General features: G+C 53.5%; 3 protein-coding genes across 3 annotated transcripts; 1 reads left to right on the top strand and 2 right to left on the bottom strand.

The window, feature by feature from the left end:
• Positions 1-499: 499 nt before the first annotated feature.
• On the top strand, positions 500-8,329 carry PPP4C (protein phosphatase 4 catalytic subunit). The gene is made up of 9 exons (XM_036280044.1): positions 500-586; positions 797-957; positions 4,912-4,963; positions 5,492-5,542; positions 5,730-5,831; positions 6,430-6,603; positions 6,696-6,822; positions 7,631-7,820; positions 7,901-8,329. Exons 2-9 carry the CDS (start codon positions 860-862, stop codon positions 8,028-8,030), a joined length of 924 nt encoding a protein of 307 aa, XP_036135937.1. The 5' UTR covers positions 500-586; positions 797-859; the 3' UTR covers positions 8,031-8,329.
• An 809-nt stretch (positions 8,330-9,138) lies between these two features.
• TBX6 (T-box transcription factor 6) lies at positions 9,139-12,717 on the bottom strand. The gene is made up of 8 exons (XM_036279995.1): positions 12,551-12,717; positions 12,233-12,467; positions 11,050-11,317; positions 10,822-10,968; positions 10,669-10,739; positions 9,701-9,774; positions 9,435-9,618; positions 9,139-9,352 (listed from the first exon to the last, which is right to left on the bottom strand). Exons 1-8 carry the CDS (start codon positions 12,666-12,668, stop codon positions 9,139-9,141), a joined length of 1,311 nt encoding a protein of 436 aa, XP_036135888.1. The 5' UTR covers positions 12,669-12,717.
• A 994-nt stretch (positions 12,718-13,711) lies between these two features.
• Positions 13,712-17,346, bottom strand: YPEL3 (yippee like 3). Its single transcript, XM_036280073.1, has 5 exons — positions 17,223-17,346; positions 16,351-16,533; positions 16,215-16,258; positions 15,918-16,026; positions 13,712-14,207 (listed from the first exon to the last, which is right to left on the bottom strand). Exons 2-5 carry the CDS (start codon positions 16,465-16,467, stop codon positions 14,118-14,120), a joined length of 360 nt encoding a protein of 119 aa, XP_036135966.1. The 5' UTR covers positions 16,468-16,533; positions 17,223-17,346; the 3' UTR covers positions 13,712-14,117.
• Between the last annotated feature and the right edge of the window lie 736 nt (positions 17,347-18,082).

The raw sequence follows: 18,082 nt of genomic DNA, 5'->3' as shown, positions 1-18,082 counted from the left end.
GCATAGGCTTGGGGGGCTTTCTGCCTCTAATTTAGGAGGTCCTCCTTGGCAGAGATTTCTCTGGCCATGGAAAGAGATTTGGGCTGAAATTCCTTCGTCCACCGAAGAAATACTGATGTGTGCCTCCAGTGCCAGGCCTTGTTCTAAGCACCGGGGCTGCGACGGTGAACCAAAGTTCATTCCTCGGGGACTAATGGGGGGGGCACTACACAGGGGAACAAAAGCGTGTAACAAAGCACAGAGGAGCTCGGCTGGGCTTCAGCGTCCCTAACTGAGCCGGGAGGTGACTCCGCCAGGGTTTCTCGGCCTCAGAACGGTCCTGCGTCCCGCCCACCACGACTTCCGCCCGCACGCGGCTGACATCCGGTCGCTCCGCTCGTTTCCCGGCCTAGGCTCGAGAGGCGGGGCTACGGGCGCGGCGTGGGAGGGGCGGGTGTGTATGACGCCACATCCGACGCGCGGCGGAACTGGCCTCCCTGTGCTTCCGCGGAGGGGCCGGAAGTAGAAGCGGCGGTGGCGGCGGCCCAAAGCGGAGGGAAGGAGGAAGGCTGGGATCCCGAGAGCTAGAGCCGAAGTCACAGCGGCGGTAACAGTCGGGAAGCCCTCTAGGCCACCGTCCCTAGCGCGGGACCGCGGGGCTCGACAGCAGTTAGCAGGGGGCAGCCTGGGCCGCGGGACGATGTGAGGAGAGGCTGGGGGGGGGCGGGCCAGCTCCAGAATCGAGTTGTCCCCCCTCCCCAAAACCCTGGCATCCCCCACAGACATTCTTATCCGGGCTTGTCTTCGCCTTTCCTAGGAGACCCCCGTGCGGTGCGGAGGGGGCGGCGGCCCCGGCTCTGACCCGCGCCGGGGGTGGGCCATGGCGGAGATCAGCGACTTGGACAGGCAGATCGAGCAGCTGCGGCGCTGCGAACTCATCAAGGAGAGCGAAGTCAAGGCCCTGTGCGCCAAGGCCAGGTGAGCCCCTGGCCCTGGGAAGGGGTTCCGCTGCCCAGGGGTTCCGGCCTAGGGCAAACCCAGCCGAGAACTTTGGGCCTGGTTCATCCTGGAAACATTCCCAGAGAAGAGCAGAATAGGACCACTTCCCTCCAGGACAACCAGCCTGTTAGGTGAAGACAGACCTGGATAAAGATATTTAAAGTATTAGATGGTGTATTTTTATTGGAGTTAGGAGTTAGAGAAAGTACTTAAGACCCTCAGGGAAACAGCCCTATCTCTGGGGAAACAGCCCTAACTGTTAGGGTAACAGAGAAGGCTTTTTGAAGAAACTGACCTTTGAGGGTAGGCTTTGAAGAATAAGATGACAAACAGGAATATCATCAAGAACAGAAGTTCAAGGCAGAAAAGTTAAAGACTCTGGTTTATAAAATATTTTTAATTCCAACAATAACCCTTAAAGTAAGGGATGGAGTCTGAAGTCTTCTCTCTGTGTCCTGTTTTTTTCAGGCCATAATGCAAGGTGGAGTTGGATCACTCTCATGTTCCGTTTGGGAGCCTAAGACCTGGTAGCCAGACTAGAATTAGGCATGATATGAAGGGGGTCCCAACTCAGAGTTCTGTGGGATGATGTAGTGATTAAGATCCTAGGCTTTGGAATGTCAAGGTAGCTATAGATTGGAATCTGATCTTTGCCACTTACTAGCTGAGTTGGTGATCTTGAGGTCTCTGAAACTCAGTGTTTTCATCTGTAAATTGGGAATGATAGTACTTAATAAGATGGTTGTGAAGAGTCAGTAAGTTGGTGCTTGAGATGAACTTAGCATAGTGCTTTGGTACATGCTTGACAATCCTTAGGTATTATTGTTATTACTATGAAGGAAGAGGGCAGTACTGATACGGACTAAAGTAATCAGGGAAGGCTTCTAAGAAAAGGTGACCTTGAAAGATGAAAATAATTTGGATAGCTAATGGGAGCAGAGCCAGTGAGGAAGGCATTTCAAGCAGGACGAGAGTAGGAGTGGAGGCCCTGAGGTGTGTGGGTAACAATGAGGAGACCAGTTACCTGTCTCCTCTGAGGTACTGTTTGACCATGGCCTCCACCAAACTGGAGAATTGTGGGAAGAGAGCCAGTAGAATTACCCTAATTTACTGAACAGGTCCACTATTACCCTGGCTTTGTACTGGCAAAGAATTTACATTCATTTTCTTCCCACAGCAGTCTTGTGAGGTTGGAATTGTTTGCTCCATTTTACAGAACAGGAGACCATGACTAGAGGTGTAGTGACTTGACTAAGGTCACCCGGAGAGGAAGTGGCAGAGCTGGGTTCTGAACTTGTGTCTGTCAGGCTCTTTGCTTGACTTTGCTCCCCAACAGGGCCTGCATGGGTTTGGTGAACAGGCAAGCCCCCTTTTAAATGCTTTTCTGTGGCTCTTCCCTGTTTTGTCTGCTTCCTCTGTCTTGATGGCATTTTCAGGAACTTAAACCAATTGCTGCCTGGCATCATTCTTTTTCCCGTAAGTCTTATCTGCCCCTGTAGGACCAGGATCAGTTTGGTGGTGGTGATGATAGCTAATGCTTGGATAGCATGATGGAGTTTCCAGAATAACAGAGAAGTTGTATAGTCAATCTACATTGTTCTTTGCAGCAACCCTATGAACTAGTCAGAGCAGAGGTTGAGTATTTCACCAAAGAGAAATCCAAGTCTCTGAGAAGATGATGTCTTGCCCACAGTCTCACAGCTAGTTGGAGGGGAGGTTTGTTTTGGATCCAGGTCTTTTACTATACTTCATGCTCACGGATAGCCAGGCAGAGACATTTAGACTATGTGAGAGGTGGCAGAACTACTGAGGACTGAGGGGTGGGAAGGTCTTGTCCAGCTGAAACTGAGATGGAGCTAGGACTGAGGCCTGAGATGGCCACTATCATCCCAGTCTGAAGGAGAACCAACCCTAACACCTGGCCTACCAGGGGACCCAGGCCAAGGCTGGTAGTGCCAAGAGCTTTGGCTTGCTCAGAGGGTATACAGACTCAAACCCTGGGAATTACAGAGGCTTGGAGTGTGTGAGCTGAACTTGCTCCTATTTAAAAAGTCAGTATGTTCGAGGAGCAGAGGGTTTTGAATTAGGTGGTCTTCAGTATGAATTCTGTCTCTGTAAACAGTATGACCCAGGTCAAGTCACTTTACCTCTCCAAGTTGTGTTTTTTTGGTTTTTTTTTTGGTACATGTCCCTAGCGGGAACCGAACCTGGGACCCTCTGGTCCGCAGGCCGACGCTCTAACTGCTGAGCCAAACCGGCCAAGGCTCCTCTCCAAGTTTTTGAAATCATTATGAAACTTAAATGAGAGTCTTCATATCCAGGGACAGGCCCTGGCACTTTGGTAAGCACTTACTAAAGGCATTGTTAGTTGTGGAAGTAAAGGTGAGCTGGTGTGAGCCCTGAGAGGGCTGGTGATGTGCTGCAAGTGACAGCGGGTTAGAGGCTAGGCCTTGATTCCAGACCCTGCTGGGGCCCTACTGGCACTGAGGTGGGGTTTTGACCTGGAGTCTGGAAGAGGCTGTCATAAAGTATCAGGAAGTTGGGCTCCTGGGTTCCAAATCACACTTTCCAGCTTTGTGATCTTGGTCCTGCCCCTTTTTTCTCTAAGCCTCGGTTTCTTTATCTGTCAGATGAAGATGAAAAGACGCTCCCCAAGTCAGTTGGAAAGGTCATTATAAGCAGTTGATGTGGAAGGATGTTCAACACAAGATGCAGTACAGGTGGGAGAGCCTGGTTGCTGCATGGCCCTGAGACTACAGCCAGTGCCTTCTCCCTCCCATTCCTGGAAAGCCAAGTACACCTTCCTGGAGCTGCCTTTATCGTGCAGAATATCCTAAGGGACTGAGAGGAGACCCTGAGTTCAGGAGGGGTTAGTGTAGTGGAAGGAGACTGTTAGAGTGAGGGCCGAGCAGGTGCCTTGGTTCAAGTCCCATCTGTATGACTTCAATCATTTTCTTCATCTGAGAAGTGGGAATCATCACAGTGCCTGCCTTTGAGGGTGGTGGTTTGATTGCATGCATCATCCATGCGAAGCTCATACTGGAGTCCTGGTGCTTGGTGTGAATTGGAACGTTCACCGCTGCTATTCAAGGCGGAAATCTGGAAATACTTAAATTGGGTGTCTGAACCTGACAGTGTTTTTATATCATGCTCTCTCAAGTAGAAGTAGACTGTATTGCAAGGAGAGATGAAGTCCTCACTTCCTCTAAGTCAGGGGTGGGGAACCTTTTTTCTGCCAAGGGCCATTTGGATATTTGTAACATCATTTGTGGGCCATACAAAATTATCGACTTAAAAATTATCCTGCTATATTTGGTCAAGCATTTAATTAACTCATCTCTAATGTGATGGCTGGACCTGCTTCCCTTTGCTGAGGTGTGTGATTTCGAGTGCCTTATATGGCCCAGGAGCTGGACATTCCCCACCCCTGCTCTTAAGAAATAATGAAAAAAGTAGCAACAGTGTATCACTTTGAAGATCACTTTGATTACTGGCCTGCCCACGGCAAGCCCTGTGTGCCCTCCAACAACAGCCTGGGAGAAGGCTCCTGTGATGGGTGGAGAGGGACTGTAAGAGCTCCCCCAAGGGCATAGTCTGGGAGCACTCCAGGCTGAGTGAGCAGCGAGAGTAAAGGGCTCTGTGTGGAGAGGAGATCTGTTTGCTGGGAGTGCAGGATGCATGAAAGGAAGTAGCAGGGGTTGGGGAGGTCAAGGCTGGGAAAGTCACAGCCTACTTCAAAAGGCTTGGAAAGCTGGAACAAGAGTTTGGGCTTTGGCCTGTTGGCAGTGGGGGCTTTCCTGGGGAAATTGCATACCTCACTCCTGCCCTGTAGAGGTTCAAGGACCACTGCATATCCTCCCCTCCCCTCACTAAAAAGGTCAGGAATTGGGCTGGGCTGGCCTGGCTGTGGTGACCCTGGTCTTCTGTCTCCAGAGAGATCTTGGTAGAGGAGAGCAACGTGCAGAGGGTGGACTCGCCAGTCACAGTGAGTACCCTCTGTCCCTCTAGAGCTTAGCTTGGTCTTTTAGGCACATAGACATTTCCTGTAGTCTTGTGGGCTCCCTCATCCCTGGGAGCCCCATCTTCAAGGGCCCCCTTGCTATAAGAAATGGGAGTTATCAGAAGGGTCTTTTGATTTGTTGGAAGGCTACTCTTGGCCAGGGCAGAAGGACTCTTAATTTGGTAAGTGATTCTATTCCACATGTTTCTATGTGTTCTGTGTTATCAGTAACTTCATTCTGGGTATCTTGAGGGGAGTAGGGAAAGATGGGGCCAGGTCCTCCAGGAGCTGCAGGTCTAGCTGGAAAGACATGGCTCTAGCTCTTGCCCAGAGAATAGTTGGCATTCAGTGTGGGATGGAGGTTGATTCCAGACCAGGCTAATTTGGGGTGGGAGAGTAGATACTGGGTCCTGAGAAGTAGAGTAGAGGCTTAGCCAAGAGGGATAATTTGAAGGTAGCCCCTGAGAGCAGAGGCTTTCAGACTGAGTTCCCACCCACCTTCTCATTTCCCAGGTGTGCGGTGACATTCATGGACAATTCTATGACCTCAAGGAGCTGTTCAGAGTGAGTGTGGGTAAACACTGGGGAAGGTGACCTGGAGGGTGACTGGAAGGCCCCTTTGAGAGGGAAAGCTTTGAATTGGGTGAGTTGAGTGGTGGCAAGAGGCCTCTAGTTAGGTGGGCCCTTTGTGAAAGAAGGGCATCAACTTGACTGAGTAGGGAACAGTTTAGGACCTTCTCCCTCCCCCCAGGTGGGTGGCGACGTCCCTGAGACCAACTACCTCTTCATGGGGGACTTTGTGGATCGTGGTTTCTACAGCGTTGAAACGTTCCTCCTGCTGCTGGCACTTAAGGTGGGAACTGCTGTCTTCTGGAGCCCACACCTGGGCCACTTCAGGCCTGACCTGTCTGCATCCTTTCTGCCCTCCTCTCCTGCTCCATCCACCCCCAACTCTGAGCTGTGCTGCTGGTGATGACAGATTCTGCTTGGCAAGGGTGGTCACAAACTTTCCTTGACTTGGGGCACCTGATGGGGCCCCTGAAGGGTGAGGTCAGCAGGATGGCATTGTGTGGGAGGGAACAGAGGCTCTATGTTTAGAAAGTGACAAGGAGTTGAGTTCAGCTGGGTACCGCATCCACTGGTAGGAGAGAGAGTATAAGGGCCAGATGACAAAGCACCTTGAATGTCTTGCTAAGGACTGGTCTCCATCTGGTAGGTAAAAGAGGAGCCGTTAGATTTGTAGCGGGGGGGGGGGGGGGTCAGCTTTGTATTCTCTGGAGGAGGGGCTGGGAGTCTTGTGAGATGTGTGCAACAGCATTCAGATGAGATGACGTGAGTCTGGTCCAGGGTGGTGGTGCTGGTGAGGGTGGAGAGGGGCTGGCAGATGTGAGGAGATCTAGGAGGGAGAGGCAGAGCCTAGACCCCAGTCCTAGCTTGGTGATTACTTCCAGGTTCGCTATCCTGATCGAATCACCCTGATCCGGGGCAACCATGAGAGCCGTCAGATCACCCAGGTCTACGGCTTCTATGATGAGTGCCTGCGTAAATATGGCTCGGTGACCGTGTGGCGCTACTGCACTGAGATCTTTGACTACCTCAGCCTGTCAGCCATCATCGATGGCAAGGTAGGCTGGCCACGAGGCTCCATGGGGATGGGAGGGATGGGAGAGGTGCTGGGCCTCAGCTTCCCTTCCCTGCTGCCGTGCTCTCCCCGTAGATCTTCTGTGTGCACGGGGGCCTCTCCCCCTCCATCCAGACGCTTGATCAGATCCGGACGATTGACCGAAAGCAAGAGGTGCCTCACGATGGGCCCATGTGTGACCTGCTTTGGTCTGACCCTGAAGGTGAGGGCAGGTGGGGAGTGGCAGCCAGACTTCACCCTTAGTTTGGCGAGAGACTAAGGGAGTCCTTTTGTTAAAGCAGGTACCTTGAAAGTACAGTCAGGCCAGGTATGTTTGGGGAAGAGTAGAGCAGGCTGGTATGGTCTGTGTTTGACCTACAGACTGGCTGGCACCCTCAGAGCAGGATCGTGGGTAACTGGGCACTTTGGGCTCTGACTGAATTAGGGCCTGTATATCAGGGGCTTGTTTAGGGCAAAGTCACTGGCTCCCTGAATATGAAGGGGCTTCTGCAGATGTCAGATGTGTGGACTGAAAGACCCGAGAACCCCTCATTTTCTGGGGTTCTGAGCTAGTATGGAGCAAAGCTGAGATTAAAAGCCAGGTCTCCCAGGTATCAGTCCAGGGCTGCGCCTGCTGTAACACACAGAGCCTCCGCTCTCTCGCTGCCATGCCCGACTGCCCCGTTATACTCCCAGACTAGCTGCCATAGCCCTTGCTCACAACTGCTGTGCACACGTGGTTCTTAGGAGCACCTCCTTTCACTTGCCTACGTACCTGTTTGGATAGTAAGTTGCATGGTCACTCAGATTATGAGATGACTCCAACTATCAGGAAAGTCTTTCTTCATTGGAGCTTATCTGCTTCAACATTTGCTGCCCTATCCCCCAGGATCCACAACACAATCGAGCCCTGTCCTCTTGCCCCACGGGCCTGATTGGGGGAGGGGGACAGGGCATTCTCTTTCAAAGGGCAGTGGGCAGTCAGAAGCCTTGAGGACACCTCTCCCCATCTCTACCTTCATTTGCCTCAGACACAACAGGCTGGGGTGTGAGCCCCCGTGGGGCTGGCTACCTATTCGGCAGTGATGTGGTGGCTCAATTCAATGCAGCCAATGACATTGACATGATCTGTCGTGCCCACCAACTGGTGATGGAAGGTTACAAGTGGCACTTCAATGAGACTGTGCTCACTGTGTGGTCGGCACCCAACTACTGCTACCGGTGAGCTTCCTGGGTCAGGAGGTTGGGATGGGGGTGGGGATCTAGGCTGACACATTCTAACTGCCGCCCTCAAATTTCAGCTGTGGGAATGTGGCAGCCATCTTGGAGCTGGATGAGCATCTTCAAAAGGATTTCATCATCTTTGAGGCTGCTCCCCAAGAGACGCGGGGCATCCCCTCCAAGAAGCCCGTGGCCGACTACTTCCTGTGACCCCTTCGGCTCCTGCTCCCCCCTCCAGCCCCTCTGGCCCTTGGACCACTGTGACTCTACCCTCTTCTCCAGATGGAGGCTGGGCATGGGGGCTGTCCTTGGCTCTGCTCTCCCCTCCAAGAGGGCACTTTGAGGGTGAGGACTTTCTCTGGAGAGACTTGGAGCCTCAGCTCCATGCCTCTCTCCTTTCTCCCCACCTGAACCATGAAGTTTCCAATAATTTTTGTTTTTCTTTTTTTTCTTTTTTTTGTTGTTTGTTTTTAGATAAAAATTTTGAGAAAAAAATTCTAATAGAAGAAATACGGTCTTTGGATTTGTGTCAGACTTGATTGGGGATGAGTGATGCTGTCCTGGGACCTGATGGACCCCACCAGGAAGGTGAGGCTCAGGCCAGTTCACTTGCCCAGAGCCTCCTGGTCCCCACCCACTGATAGTGACCATTCCTGAAGGCTTCCTGAGTGCTAGATAGAGGGCCGGGTTCTCAGAGATGGCCCTGTTTAATTCTCAGAACAGTGAGTCAGGACATTGATTCCCCCGTTTTCTTGAGGAACCAGGCCAGAGCAGGTGGGTTTATACGCACAAGATCAAGCAGCTGGAAATGGCAAGTCTAGATCGGTGGCCGAGGTCTCCCCACAAAACCTTTCCTCACCCAGTCCCTCCCAGGGCCAAGCACCATTAGCCCAGTGTTTGCAAGGCACCGATGTCTTTTGAGTTTTATTAACAAAAATACTCTGGTTCTGAGAACAGACTGGTGTGTCTCACACTGGCGCAAGGAGATACGACTAGCTGAGCTCAAGGGTGAAGCCCAGGAGTTGGTAGTGCTGGTCCAAGGCCCCATTTGGCCAGGCAGAGCCTCCCTCTATTCACACTGAGGTGAGAGCCTGGAAGGGGAAGCTGGCCCCAGCTGGACTCCCATCAGCTTAGCCAGAGCTTTGAAGCCAGAGGGGGTGGGAATGAAGTCAAAGTGTGAAGTGGGGTGGAGGAGGCCCAAGGCAGCCATTTGGTGTGGGGGATGGGGCCAGTGGAAATGGAGCTACAGGCCTGGGGGAAGGGAACTGGAAATTTGATGGAAGACTGAGGGAGGGAGGCAGAAATGCCTAGCATTGGCTCAGTACATTGGTTTGGATCCCATGTCCAGGTAGGCTCCAGGCCCAGGGTAAGGTAAGGGCAAGGGGCCCCCCTGGAGGAAATGTGAGGCAAAGGGTGCTGGGGGTGCAGCTGCTGGATATCCTGAGCCTCCTGGCCCCGACTGCAGCTCTAGGAATGCAGCTGAGTAGGGGGCTGGGCGCCCAGAATCTGGAACTTGAGGAAAGCTGGGGTTCCTGAAATGGAAAAGGGTATCAGAACAGGGGAGAGGGACCCCCAGATAGGAACAGCTCAGCTCTGTGCCCTTGTCCCACTCACCTGGTTGGGAGGTGACTGGGGGCCCCATGGAAAGCTGCAGGGTGCAGAAGGTAGGCCTCAGCACTGGAGCCACCACATGGAGGAGCTGGGGTGGGGACAGCTTCCCTGGGCGCTGGGGCCTGCTCTGGATCTGACTCACGAACATCCCCACCTAGTGTGGAATCGCAGGGACCACCTGGTGCATCTGGGGAGGCAGAAGAAACAGGTTGGGCTAAAGAGGATCAGCATCTCAGGCCTGGCCCCATCACTACTGGTAATACACTCACCTCCACTCCCATAGGCCTCTGTGGCTACTGGCTCTGGACCCCGCAGTTTCCTCTTAACACGGGCATCTCGCTCCCTGGGAAATATGGTGATAGTGATGATAATAGCCTTACCAGGTGCCAGACATTCACCCTGCTAGGGACTCCACCAGGTAGGTGTCATTATTATACCCATTTTTCAGATGAAGGAACTGAAGGCCAGAGTGTTAAAGGACTAGAAGGTAGCAAAGCGGAGCCTTATTTCCCACATAGAACTTTCTAATAGTTTCCTATTGCATTTAGAATCAGTGGAAACTTCTTCCCAAGCTACTAGACTATTCCCATCTTGCTTACTCTGGCCACCTTCACTAGCTGCCTTTTAGCCTTCTGTTCCCTGTTCACCTGCCTAACTCCTGTCTCAGTTCAGGCAATAACTTCCTCCAGGAAGTCCTCCCACAGCACCACATGTCCTCCCCGATAATGTCAACAATTGTACGATTATATTTGTTAGAGTAGGCTTTTGATTAATGTCTGCCTCTTCTGCCTTGAGGGCAAGGGCCAGCTCAGGGGACTGTACTCAGAATAAAAGGCCAAACTCCTGGATAAACCTTTACTGTTCAACATAAGTTGTTTCCCCATCACTTCTCATTCTACTCTAGCCACACCACAGGTATGTTCCCACCTCAGGGCCCTTGCATATGCTGGTTCCACTCCACGGCATGTCTCAAATGTCCCCTCAGTGAGGCCTTTTCCAGGCCTCTGATCTAATAAATACCTCACTCCAGTGTTTCCTGTCTTCCTTGCTTTATTTCTTTCATCTTTAGAACTTCTCTCTAACATACATTAGTTCTCGTCTACTCTGCCCACCAGAATTCTAGTTTCATGAGGACAGGGCTTTTTGATGCCTTTCCAGTGCCTAGAACTGTGCCTGGCACATAGGTGGTAAATAAGGATTTGTCACATGAATGAGTGAATGAATAAACGGTGCCCACCTCTTACAGTTTCTGCCATTCTCCCGGAAACCCTTGGCAAAAGGGTTGGCTGCAATCTTCAGTTGTGTGATCTGGGGGCACACATCCAAAGTCAAAGCTCTTGCAGCCTAGGCAGGGTACCACCACCTACCTCCCTCAAGCAGGGTCACTCACCCGTGGGTTTTGGTAGGCTGTCACAGAGATGAACATGGTCTCAGGGAAGCGGAAGGAGGCAACGCCCCCCCAATGTTGGCTGCAGAGCTGGGCGGCCCGCACTAGGTGTACACGGGGCTGATACTTGTGCATGGAGTGCAAAATCAGCTGGGAGGGAAGAAACAGAGTGACCCCTTGCTCTGGGCTCCACCCCCAACCCCCAGCCTGGCGTCCCAGCCTGGGCCTCACGTGGCCATGGGGGTCCAGCGTGCTGTTGGTGAGCTTGACACGATGAAAAGACACAGGCTGCCGCATCCAGTGGGCACCAGTAGCAGGAGAGTCGGGGTGAATGTAGACACGGTCAGGCAAGCGGGGTTCTGCCTTGCCACTGGGCTCCCAGCGCCGGCCCTGCCAACGGTAGCGAGCTCCGTCCACTGGCACCACATCCAGAAGGAATAGGTATCGGGCCTCAGGGTCCAGGCCGCTGACTGATACTCGGCAAGCAGGGAACATGCGCCTGTATGTGAGGGGAGACAGGAGAGCCTGGAGGTACCTAATAGCCAGAGGCAGGCACAGCACCGGCAAGGGGGCCAAGTCACCAGCTCACAGAGTTTTGTCAGAGAACATTCAAGCTGGAGTTAGAACTGAGGGTAGGGTCTAGAAGCTTGTTTCATCCCATTTAATAGGAAACATGAGAGACAGGTTAGGTGACCTGACCAGGGTCACAGCAGGTTGGAGCAGAACTTGCACTCCTGACTCCTGGCCCTTCAAACTCCATTTGCAGTAGTAGGGGTGGCATACTTTTCTTTTGGAAACCTTGCCAGGGGCCTCCTTGCTCCCCAGCCTGATCTGCACCAGAATCTACAGCTACTGGACAGATTTGCTTCAGAAAATAAAATGCCCTGCTTTCAATGGGGCAGGAGATACCACGCTAGGGTCTGAGCTCCTGGACTAGATAAAGACCCCCACAAGGCCACACACTGACCATATCCCTATCCCTAGGGTGACCCTGGACCTAGTCACATACTGACAAACCCTAATACTAACCCTGATCCTAGCCAGATTTCCCTGATGCTGGTCACTGGCTGGCCCTTGACCCTAGTTATAATCTGAACCCCGATTCCAGCCACAGACTGACCCCTTGATCTAGGCCACACACTAAGCTATAATCCAGCCAGATGTTCTGGCCATGGCCCAGACTGACCTATGACCCTTGCCATAGGTTGGTCTCCAAACCAGCCACAGACTTAACAGACTCTTGCCACAATATGAGTAACCCCTGACCCAGGCCACAATCACATTCTGAACTTAGGCAGAGCTCTAGGTCCCCTAGAAACCCTCAAACCTTGTCCCATCACCAGGAACTCTGCTTTTCCCAAGAGACCCCCACCAGGAACACACTGGGTCCTCTGACCCTGGCCCAGCCCCTCACCTCCCAGCTTTGGTGATGATCATCTCTGTTCCCACAGAATTGAACTCTTTCCACAGCTCCTGGTTCTCCAGGCTCAGGCTGACTCCAGGGAGTGAATGAAGGGCCTCTGGGGCTGGAGGAGACGGCTCAGTGCCCAGGGCTGGGGGCAGAGGGGGCAGAGGTGGGGGAGCAGCCAGGGTGCGGGGAGCAGCCTCAATCCCGGAGAGGAAGCAATCCAGTTTGGTAGTGTCCAAATCTGGAGATGGGGGGAGAATGAGGAGCCAGCCCAGGGTCACAGCAACCCCCAATCCCTTCATAGGAGCTCATCCCAAAGCTCACCAGGGTAGCGGTAGCCCTCTGCCAGGGCAGGCGGGAAGCTGGAATCACTCACTGGCTGGGGGGGCCCAAGGCGGTAGCCGGTCCCCAGGGAGGGGTACAACTCTCTTGGATGATACATGGAGTAGTCTTGTCTGGCCTCAGGTCCTGCTGCCTAGAGTCCCCCGGTGCTGAGAGATGCCCCCTTTATAGCTCACAGCTCAGCCCCTTCTAGACCCAGGATCACAGCCCCTCCCTCTTTGGGGCCCTGGAGTTGGGCTGGGGTGGAGACCCCTGGGGCCTGGAAGGGGTACAAGAGGGGGCCGGATACCTGGGTACCCTCCCCTTCTCCCCTCCCCCCCAGTCTTCATTAGCCTCGACCCCCTGCCCCCTCATTACATAATTAACTCCTCGGCCTGATTGATCCCCGGGGCTTGGACAGGGATGCAGTTTGGCGCTTCCGGCCAGCTGGTCCCCGTTCCCACGGTGGGAGCCCCAGCTAGGAATAAGCTACTGAGGGGGCGGGGCCTGGACCCTGGGATGGAGCCTGGAGTCCTGGGGCAGACCTTGCGCCACAGACTTTCCTGGCAGGTGACCCCTAGCTCGCCACTCCCCCCCCCCCCCATTCATTTGGAGGAAGGGGCCTGGAGGGAGGAAGAATGAATGGAGGGAAAGAGCAGGGCTAGAGGGACCAGCCTGAGCATATTTTTAGGCAGTGTACTGGAGTCCCCAGCCGAAGGCCAAACCCTGGAATTCTTCCTGGTTTCCATTCTCCACCCTCATCCAAGTCTCAAAAGTTTAGAGGTCCCCATAGCTCTACAGTCTGGCGCCTGACTGAAGGTCTGGTGCTGAAGAACCCTGGGAACTACACTTCCCAGCAGGCCCAGTGCCGACTTGGGTACGGAGAAGATCCAGCTGTGGCAAAACACTAAGGTTGGTAAGACGCAGATCAGCGGAAGTCAAGGTCTAGGGAGCCAGTGGGCTCCAGAATCACGGGCAGTGAGACCTGTCCTGGGTCCTAGAGAGGATGGCTGAAGCCAGGCCCCAGGAGCGCAGACTCCCACCTTTGGTGGCAGTGCCTGCACCCACTGCCCCAAGGGCCTCAGGAAGGAACAGACCAATAGAGGCAGGAATCTGCACTTGAGTTCCCCCTTCCCGATTCCCGATTCCACATAAGCATGGGGCTGTCTACACTCCATTGTTTTATTATATACAAATGCTACAGAACAAGGGGAGCAGACACGCGTGCGGTAAGAGGGGCCCAGTGGGAGGAGTTCACAGGGCAGATGATACACTGTGCGAAGAGAACAGCACGCAGGCCATATCTATAAGGGTAGGTGGGGCAGGAAGAGGTTAAAAAAATGAGATCCAAGCCAGCCAGATCACAGGGAGGTGTGTGTGTGGGGGTGTCGTCCACCTTCTGATCTCCCCCCAAGGTCACAGTGCATGCAATAAAATATATGTACAGGAGCTGAATCCTTCCTCTGCAGGGGCTCTGATGGTCCAGAGCTCCCTCCCGGCAGCGAAGGGAAGCCAGTAGCGCCCCCTGGCGGCCAGGCCGGGCTGGAGCCACATGCGGCAAGAGCAGGGGTCAGTCCCAGCCGTTGTCTTTGATCATGTGGTTGAGTTCAATGATGTACTTCCCCTCTTTGTACTTCTGACTGCTCTCGAAGGCCTGTTCCTGAAAAAAGGGGAGAGGCCGTCATCCCTGGAGCGAGGGCCTTACCTTACCAACAGGGATAGAGGTTGGGCATGGATACGATTGGCCCTATTTCATATATGAGAAAACGCACCCAAAGCAGCCAAGCCATCTGCCCACAGACACAGAGCTAGCTGGTAAGTGGCAGGGCTGAGTTTCTCACTAATGGGATAGACAGAACTCTCTGAATCATTGGTACTTTTTTTTTTTTTTAAATATGTACTTCTCTGAATTTTATTTTTTGTTTGTTGAGATTTTGGCATTTCAAGCCAGAATCTGTGATTTTTTTTTTTTTTTTTTTATCGTCACCCAAGGACATTTTTTCATATTTTGTTCAGATAGAGTAGGAAGGAGTGAGAGAGAGAAACATCGATGTGAAAGGTACACATCGAGTGGTTGCCACCCACACAACCCAAGCAGGGCCGGGACAAACTGCAACCGAGATACGTGCCCTTAGCAGGAACCGAATCTGGGTCTCTCTGGACTGCAGGCCGACGCTCTAACCGCTGAGCCAAACCGGCCAGGGCAAGTACTTTTTAAGTATTAATGTTGGCTCCAACAAAGGATATGGCAATGTCTATAAAATCCAGGGATTACAAATTGGTAGCCTGAGTGCCAAATTTGGCCTGCACGTGTGTTTTGTTTGGCCAGCAGAGAGTTTAGTAAAAATAACTTTGAAATACTAGTATATAGGCAGGCCATGCTCACTCTAGTATGGCACAGGCTGCCCTTCCCCTGGGCCCCCAATCTATGTTGCCTCTTTTGCAGATCCACAGTATCTGCTTGGCCCTGCAGGCACTTGAGTTTTTGACCTCTAAACTGGCCAACTGTTTATTTTAGAAAGGTCTAGAGAGGCTAAGCCACCCGCCCAGGGACACAAAGCAAATCTGTGGCAGGGCCAGAGGTGAACTCAGGACAGGGCTATCTGCCTGTCTTTGCCTGGGACATCCACATCATCAAGGCACCACAACTCCAAGCAACTGCAGTTTCCCAAGAGCATCTTCTTTTGCTGCATCTAATCTGATCTCCATAACAATCTTGGGTGCCAAGTGGTGGCTTTATCCTTCACTGCCAGATAAGGAAATGAAACTCAGAGTAGTGAAATCAAACCCTGGACAGCAGCAGTGGCAACGAGGGCAGTGGAAAAGGAGGCACATGGACCCAAGCTCTGTGTTGCTGTGGGGTCTTGGGCAATTTCTCTGAAACTCTGAATGGTAACAGAAGCTGGGATCAAGGGTTTAGAGTTAAAAACAAAACAAAGTAGGATTCTGGTCCCTATTCTGTTACCTAACATCTCTGGGCCTTCCTTTCTTCTGTAAAGTGAAGATGAAGTAGACTCTACCAACAGGACTGTTGTAATGATTGAATGAAATAACGGTATAATTATTTATACCATTATTTGGCCATATGTGTAATGGTCAAGCACAAAACAGTGCAAAACAATAAGTATGCAATAAATGGCAATTCTAATTATGTCATCATCTAAAATGGGGATGCTTGTGCCTGTGAGGAGAGGGATGAATGAAGAGAAAAATTCTAAGTCTTTGCAGGATGTGAAAGAAAACAGTCGGGATGAGAAAACTGTTTGACTTGTGTGAGCTGGGTCTATACACTCTGAAAGATGATCAGATGACTGCTTGTGGTGTGAGGTCATGTCAAAGGTTAGCCTGGGGTCAGAGGTCACTGACTCACATATTTCCAGCCCAAAGTGGTCTTGCAGTTCTCGCAGTGGATGTCAGCGACAGCATGAAGGCCTGTCAGCAGCACCCGCTCCTCGGCTGGCCCGCAGCCCACGTTCACCCTGTGGGGACATGGGGCAGTCCCAGGGAGGGTCCCACCATCACAAAGCCCACCTCTAGCTTATATCCGACTGTGTCTGTCCTTAGCTTCTTGCCTGAACCAGGGAACTTTGAGAGCCTCAGCATGATGCCATGGATCACAGGTCACAATAGAGGTCAGGAAAAGAAAGAAGGGAGGCTAAATACTCACACAGAATTGAAGAGGTAGGCACGCCCCTGACTGCCCTGGAAGGACTAAAGGATGGAAGGGAGAGAAGAGGGGGTCAGGGTTATTGGTGGGGAGCCCCTCTAGCCTCCCATTCCAGCTCCAACTGTGACCTGGTTACCTTGGAGATGAGGTCGTCGTGGTTGGCCAGGTGAGCACGGCAGTGGGCACAGCTATACCTCCGATGACAATCATCCAAGTAGGCCTGAAACGTCTTGGGTTTTGAAATCCGCACCATGGCGGGGGCCGGGGGCAGTGGCCCCACGCGGGGAGCGGCCCACGGGGAGCAGAGGGAGCCCAGTGCCTGTTTGGGAGGGAGTGAGTGGGTGGATTGTCAGGACCCTGGACACACGCAAGCAGGCACGCCCAGGGCCACAGGGACTCTCTCTCTGTCACACTTGGCTGCTGTCTCCTCTCCCCAGAGCCAGCAGTCTCTCCAGGGGCCAGAGCCAGCTTAGTTTTGACTCACTGAGGAGGCCTCAAGTTGCATCAGCGGGGAAACTGAGGCTAGGAGGAGCCCAAGATGAGTCACCCACCTGTTTTCAGCCTCAATCCTGCTGACCTGGCAATTGAAACTGGAGGAAGGGGCTTTAGAGTGGATGAGCTGTCAGTTCTCTGTTTCGGGGAGCATGCAGGGGTTAGGAATTGGATGGTCTTTAGGACCTCATCTGAACGGCGGAGGGCGGGGCTAGGAGGCGATTGTACTTAAGGTACAGGGAGTTCACCTAGGGTTAAGGTCCTTCCCCTGGAGAAAGCTGGAGGCCTCACTGAAGTTGGAGGGTCACCGAGGAGGGAGGAGCTCTTACCCGGGGACGCTGAGGCCTTGTCTATACCGAGGGGCTCTTACCTGCATCGCGGAGCCTTACCTGAGACCTCGGGGCTCACCTGGGGCGCGGGGGAAGGGGGCGGGCGCCGGGGAAGGGGACAGTCCTCGCTGGCGGGGCGGGGGTGGGGGCGCGGGGCGACGCGCAGCCCTGATGATGCGGACCTCACCTCGCCTGGGCGTGCGGGAGCCCGGTCCGCCGGGGTGGTTGGCCTGGGAGTGGGGGGCCCTGGTGGGCGCCTTCCCCCCCTCCCCCGGCCCGGGTTCGCAGTCGCCCGACTTGTTTACACCGAGACCAGCTGCTGCCGCCGCTGCGGCGGGAGGGGGAGGGGGCTGGCCCCTGGTCCCGGCGGTCGCCGTGGCCAATCGGCGTACAGCATGCAAATAAGGGGGCGCGTCACACAGCGGCCAGCGCAGGCCTGGGCTACCCTTCCCCCTGCTCCGGGCTCGGCCCGCCCGGAAATGCGGCTGCTGCCCGCAATCCAGCCAGCGGGCCGGTGCGGCCCCAATCTGGTCGCCCCTCTGGCCTCCTGCGATTCTTGAAGGGGCCCGTATCTGAGGTACCTGACTTGGCGTGGGGTTAGGAGGGGGCGGCGTCTGGATGCACGCCCCCAGGAGACATACTAGTCATAATTATCTGTGTTCCCCACAGCCCGTGCCCCACTCATAATCCCCGCAGCAATCCTGAGGCAGCTTCTGCTATTGTTCTCATTTAGCTGGTGAACTGAGGTCCAAAGAAGTCTAGCACCTCTCCCGAGGTTATCCAGCTGATAAGAGGCAAAGTTGGGATTCTCAGTTTGGTCCGAGTCCACGGTCTTGGCCAAAGCACCATTCTAGACTCTTGGAATGGAAGAGCTAAAGGTGTCCAGTGGTGTTAGACCCCTGGGAGCCAGAGCCTTGGAACAAGCCACCTCCTCCAGGCAGCAGGCTCCTCTGATGCCCCTGTTCCTCCAGGCTGAGTTGGTGTCTGCTGTGTGCTTCCACTTTTCCCTTTCTCACCTCTGAATGTATTTCAACACGTCTTCCATTC

Source organism: Molossus molossus, unplaced genomic scaffold (genome assembly GCF_014108415.1).
Source record: "Molossus molossus isolate mMolMol1 unplaced genomic scaffold, mMolMol1.p scaffold_m16_p_3, whole genome shotgun sequence".
Lineage (NCBI taxonomy): Eukaryota > Metazoa > Chordata > Mammalia > Chiroptera > Molossidae > Molossus > Molossus molossus.
This window is presented reverse-complemented; position numbering and strand designations above follow the sequence as displayed.

What these genes read in the sequence shown, in the direction of transcription:
- YPEL3 (XM_036280073.1), bottom strand. Translation starts at nt 16,467, where the DNA reads ATGGTGCGGATTTCAAAACCCAAGACGTTTCAGGCCTACTTGGATGAT. An exon ending in ACGACGACCTCATCTCCAAG is followed by an intron (nt 16,259 to 16,350) that starts GTAACCAGGTCA and finishes TCCATCCTTTAG; the next exon opens with TCCTTCCAGGGCAGTCAGGG. An exon ending in GCCTACCTCTTCAATTCTGT is followed by an intron (nt 16,027 to 16,214) that starts GTGAGTATTTAG and finishes ATGTCCCCACAG; the next exon opens with GGTGAACGTGGGCTGCGGGC.
- TBX6 (XM_036279995.1), bottom strand. Translation starts at nt 12,668, where the DNA reads ATGTATCATCCAAGAGAGTTGTACCCCTCCCTGGGGACCGGCTACCGC. An exon ending in CGCTGGACCCCCATGGCCAC is followed by an intron (nt 10,969 to 11,049) that starts GTGAGGCCCAGG and finishes CTTCCCTCCCAG; the next exon opens with CTGATTTTGCACTCCATGCA. An exon ending in CCCAGTCACCTCCCAACCAG is followed by an intron (nt 9,353 to 9,434) that starts GTGAGTGGGACA and finishes TTTCCATTTCAG; the next exon opens with GAACCCCAGCTTTCCTCAAG.
- PPP4C (XM_036280044.1), top strand. Translation starts at nt 860, where the DNA reads ATGGCGGAGATCAGCGACTTGGACAGGCAGATCGAGCAGCTGCGGCGC. An exon ending in TCCTGCTGCTGGCACTTAAG is followed by an intron (nt 5,832 to 6,429) that starts GTGGGAACTGCT and finishes GATTACTTCCAG; the next exon opens with GTTCGCTATCCTGATCGAAT. An exon ending in GCACCCAACTACTGCTACCG is followed by an intron (nt 7,821 to 7,900) that starts GTGAGCTTCCTG and finishes CTCAAATTTCAG; the next exon opens with CTGTGGGAATGTGGCAGCCA.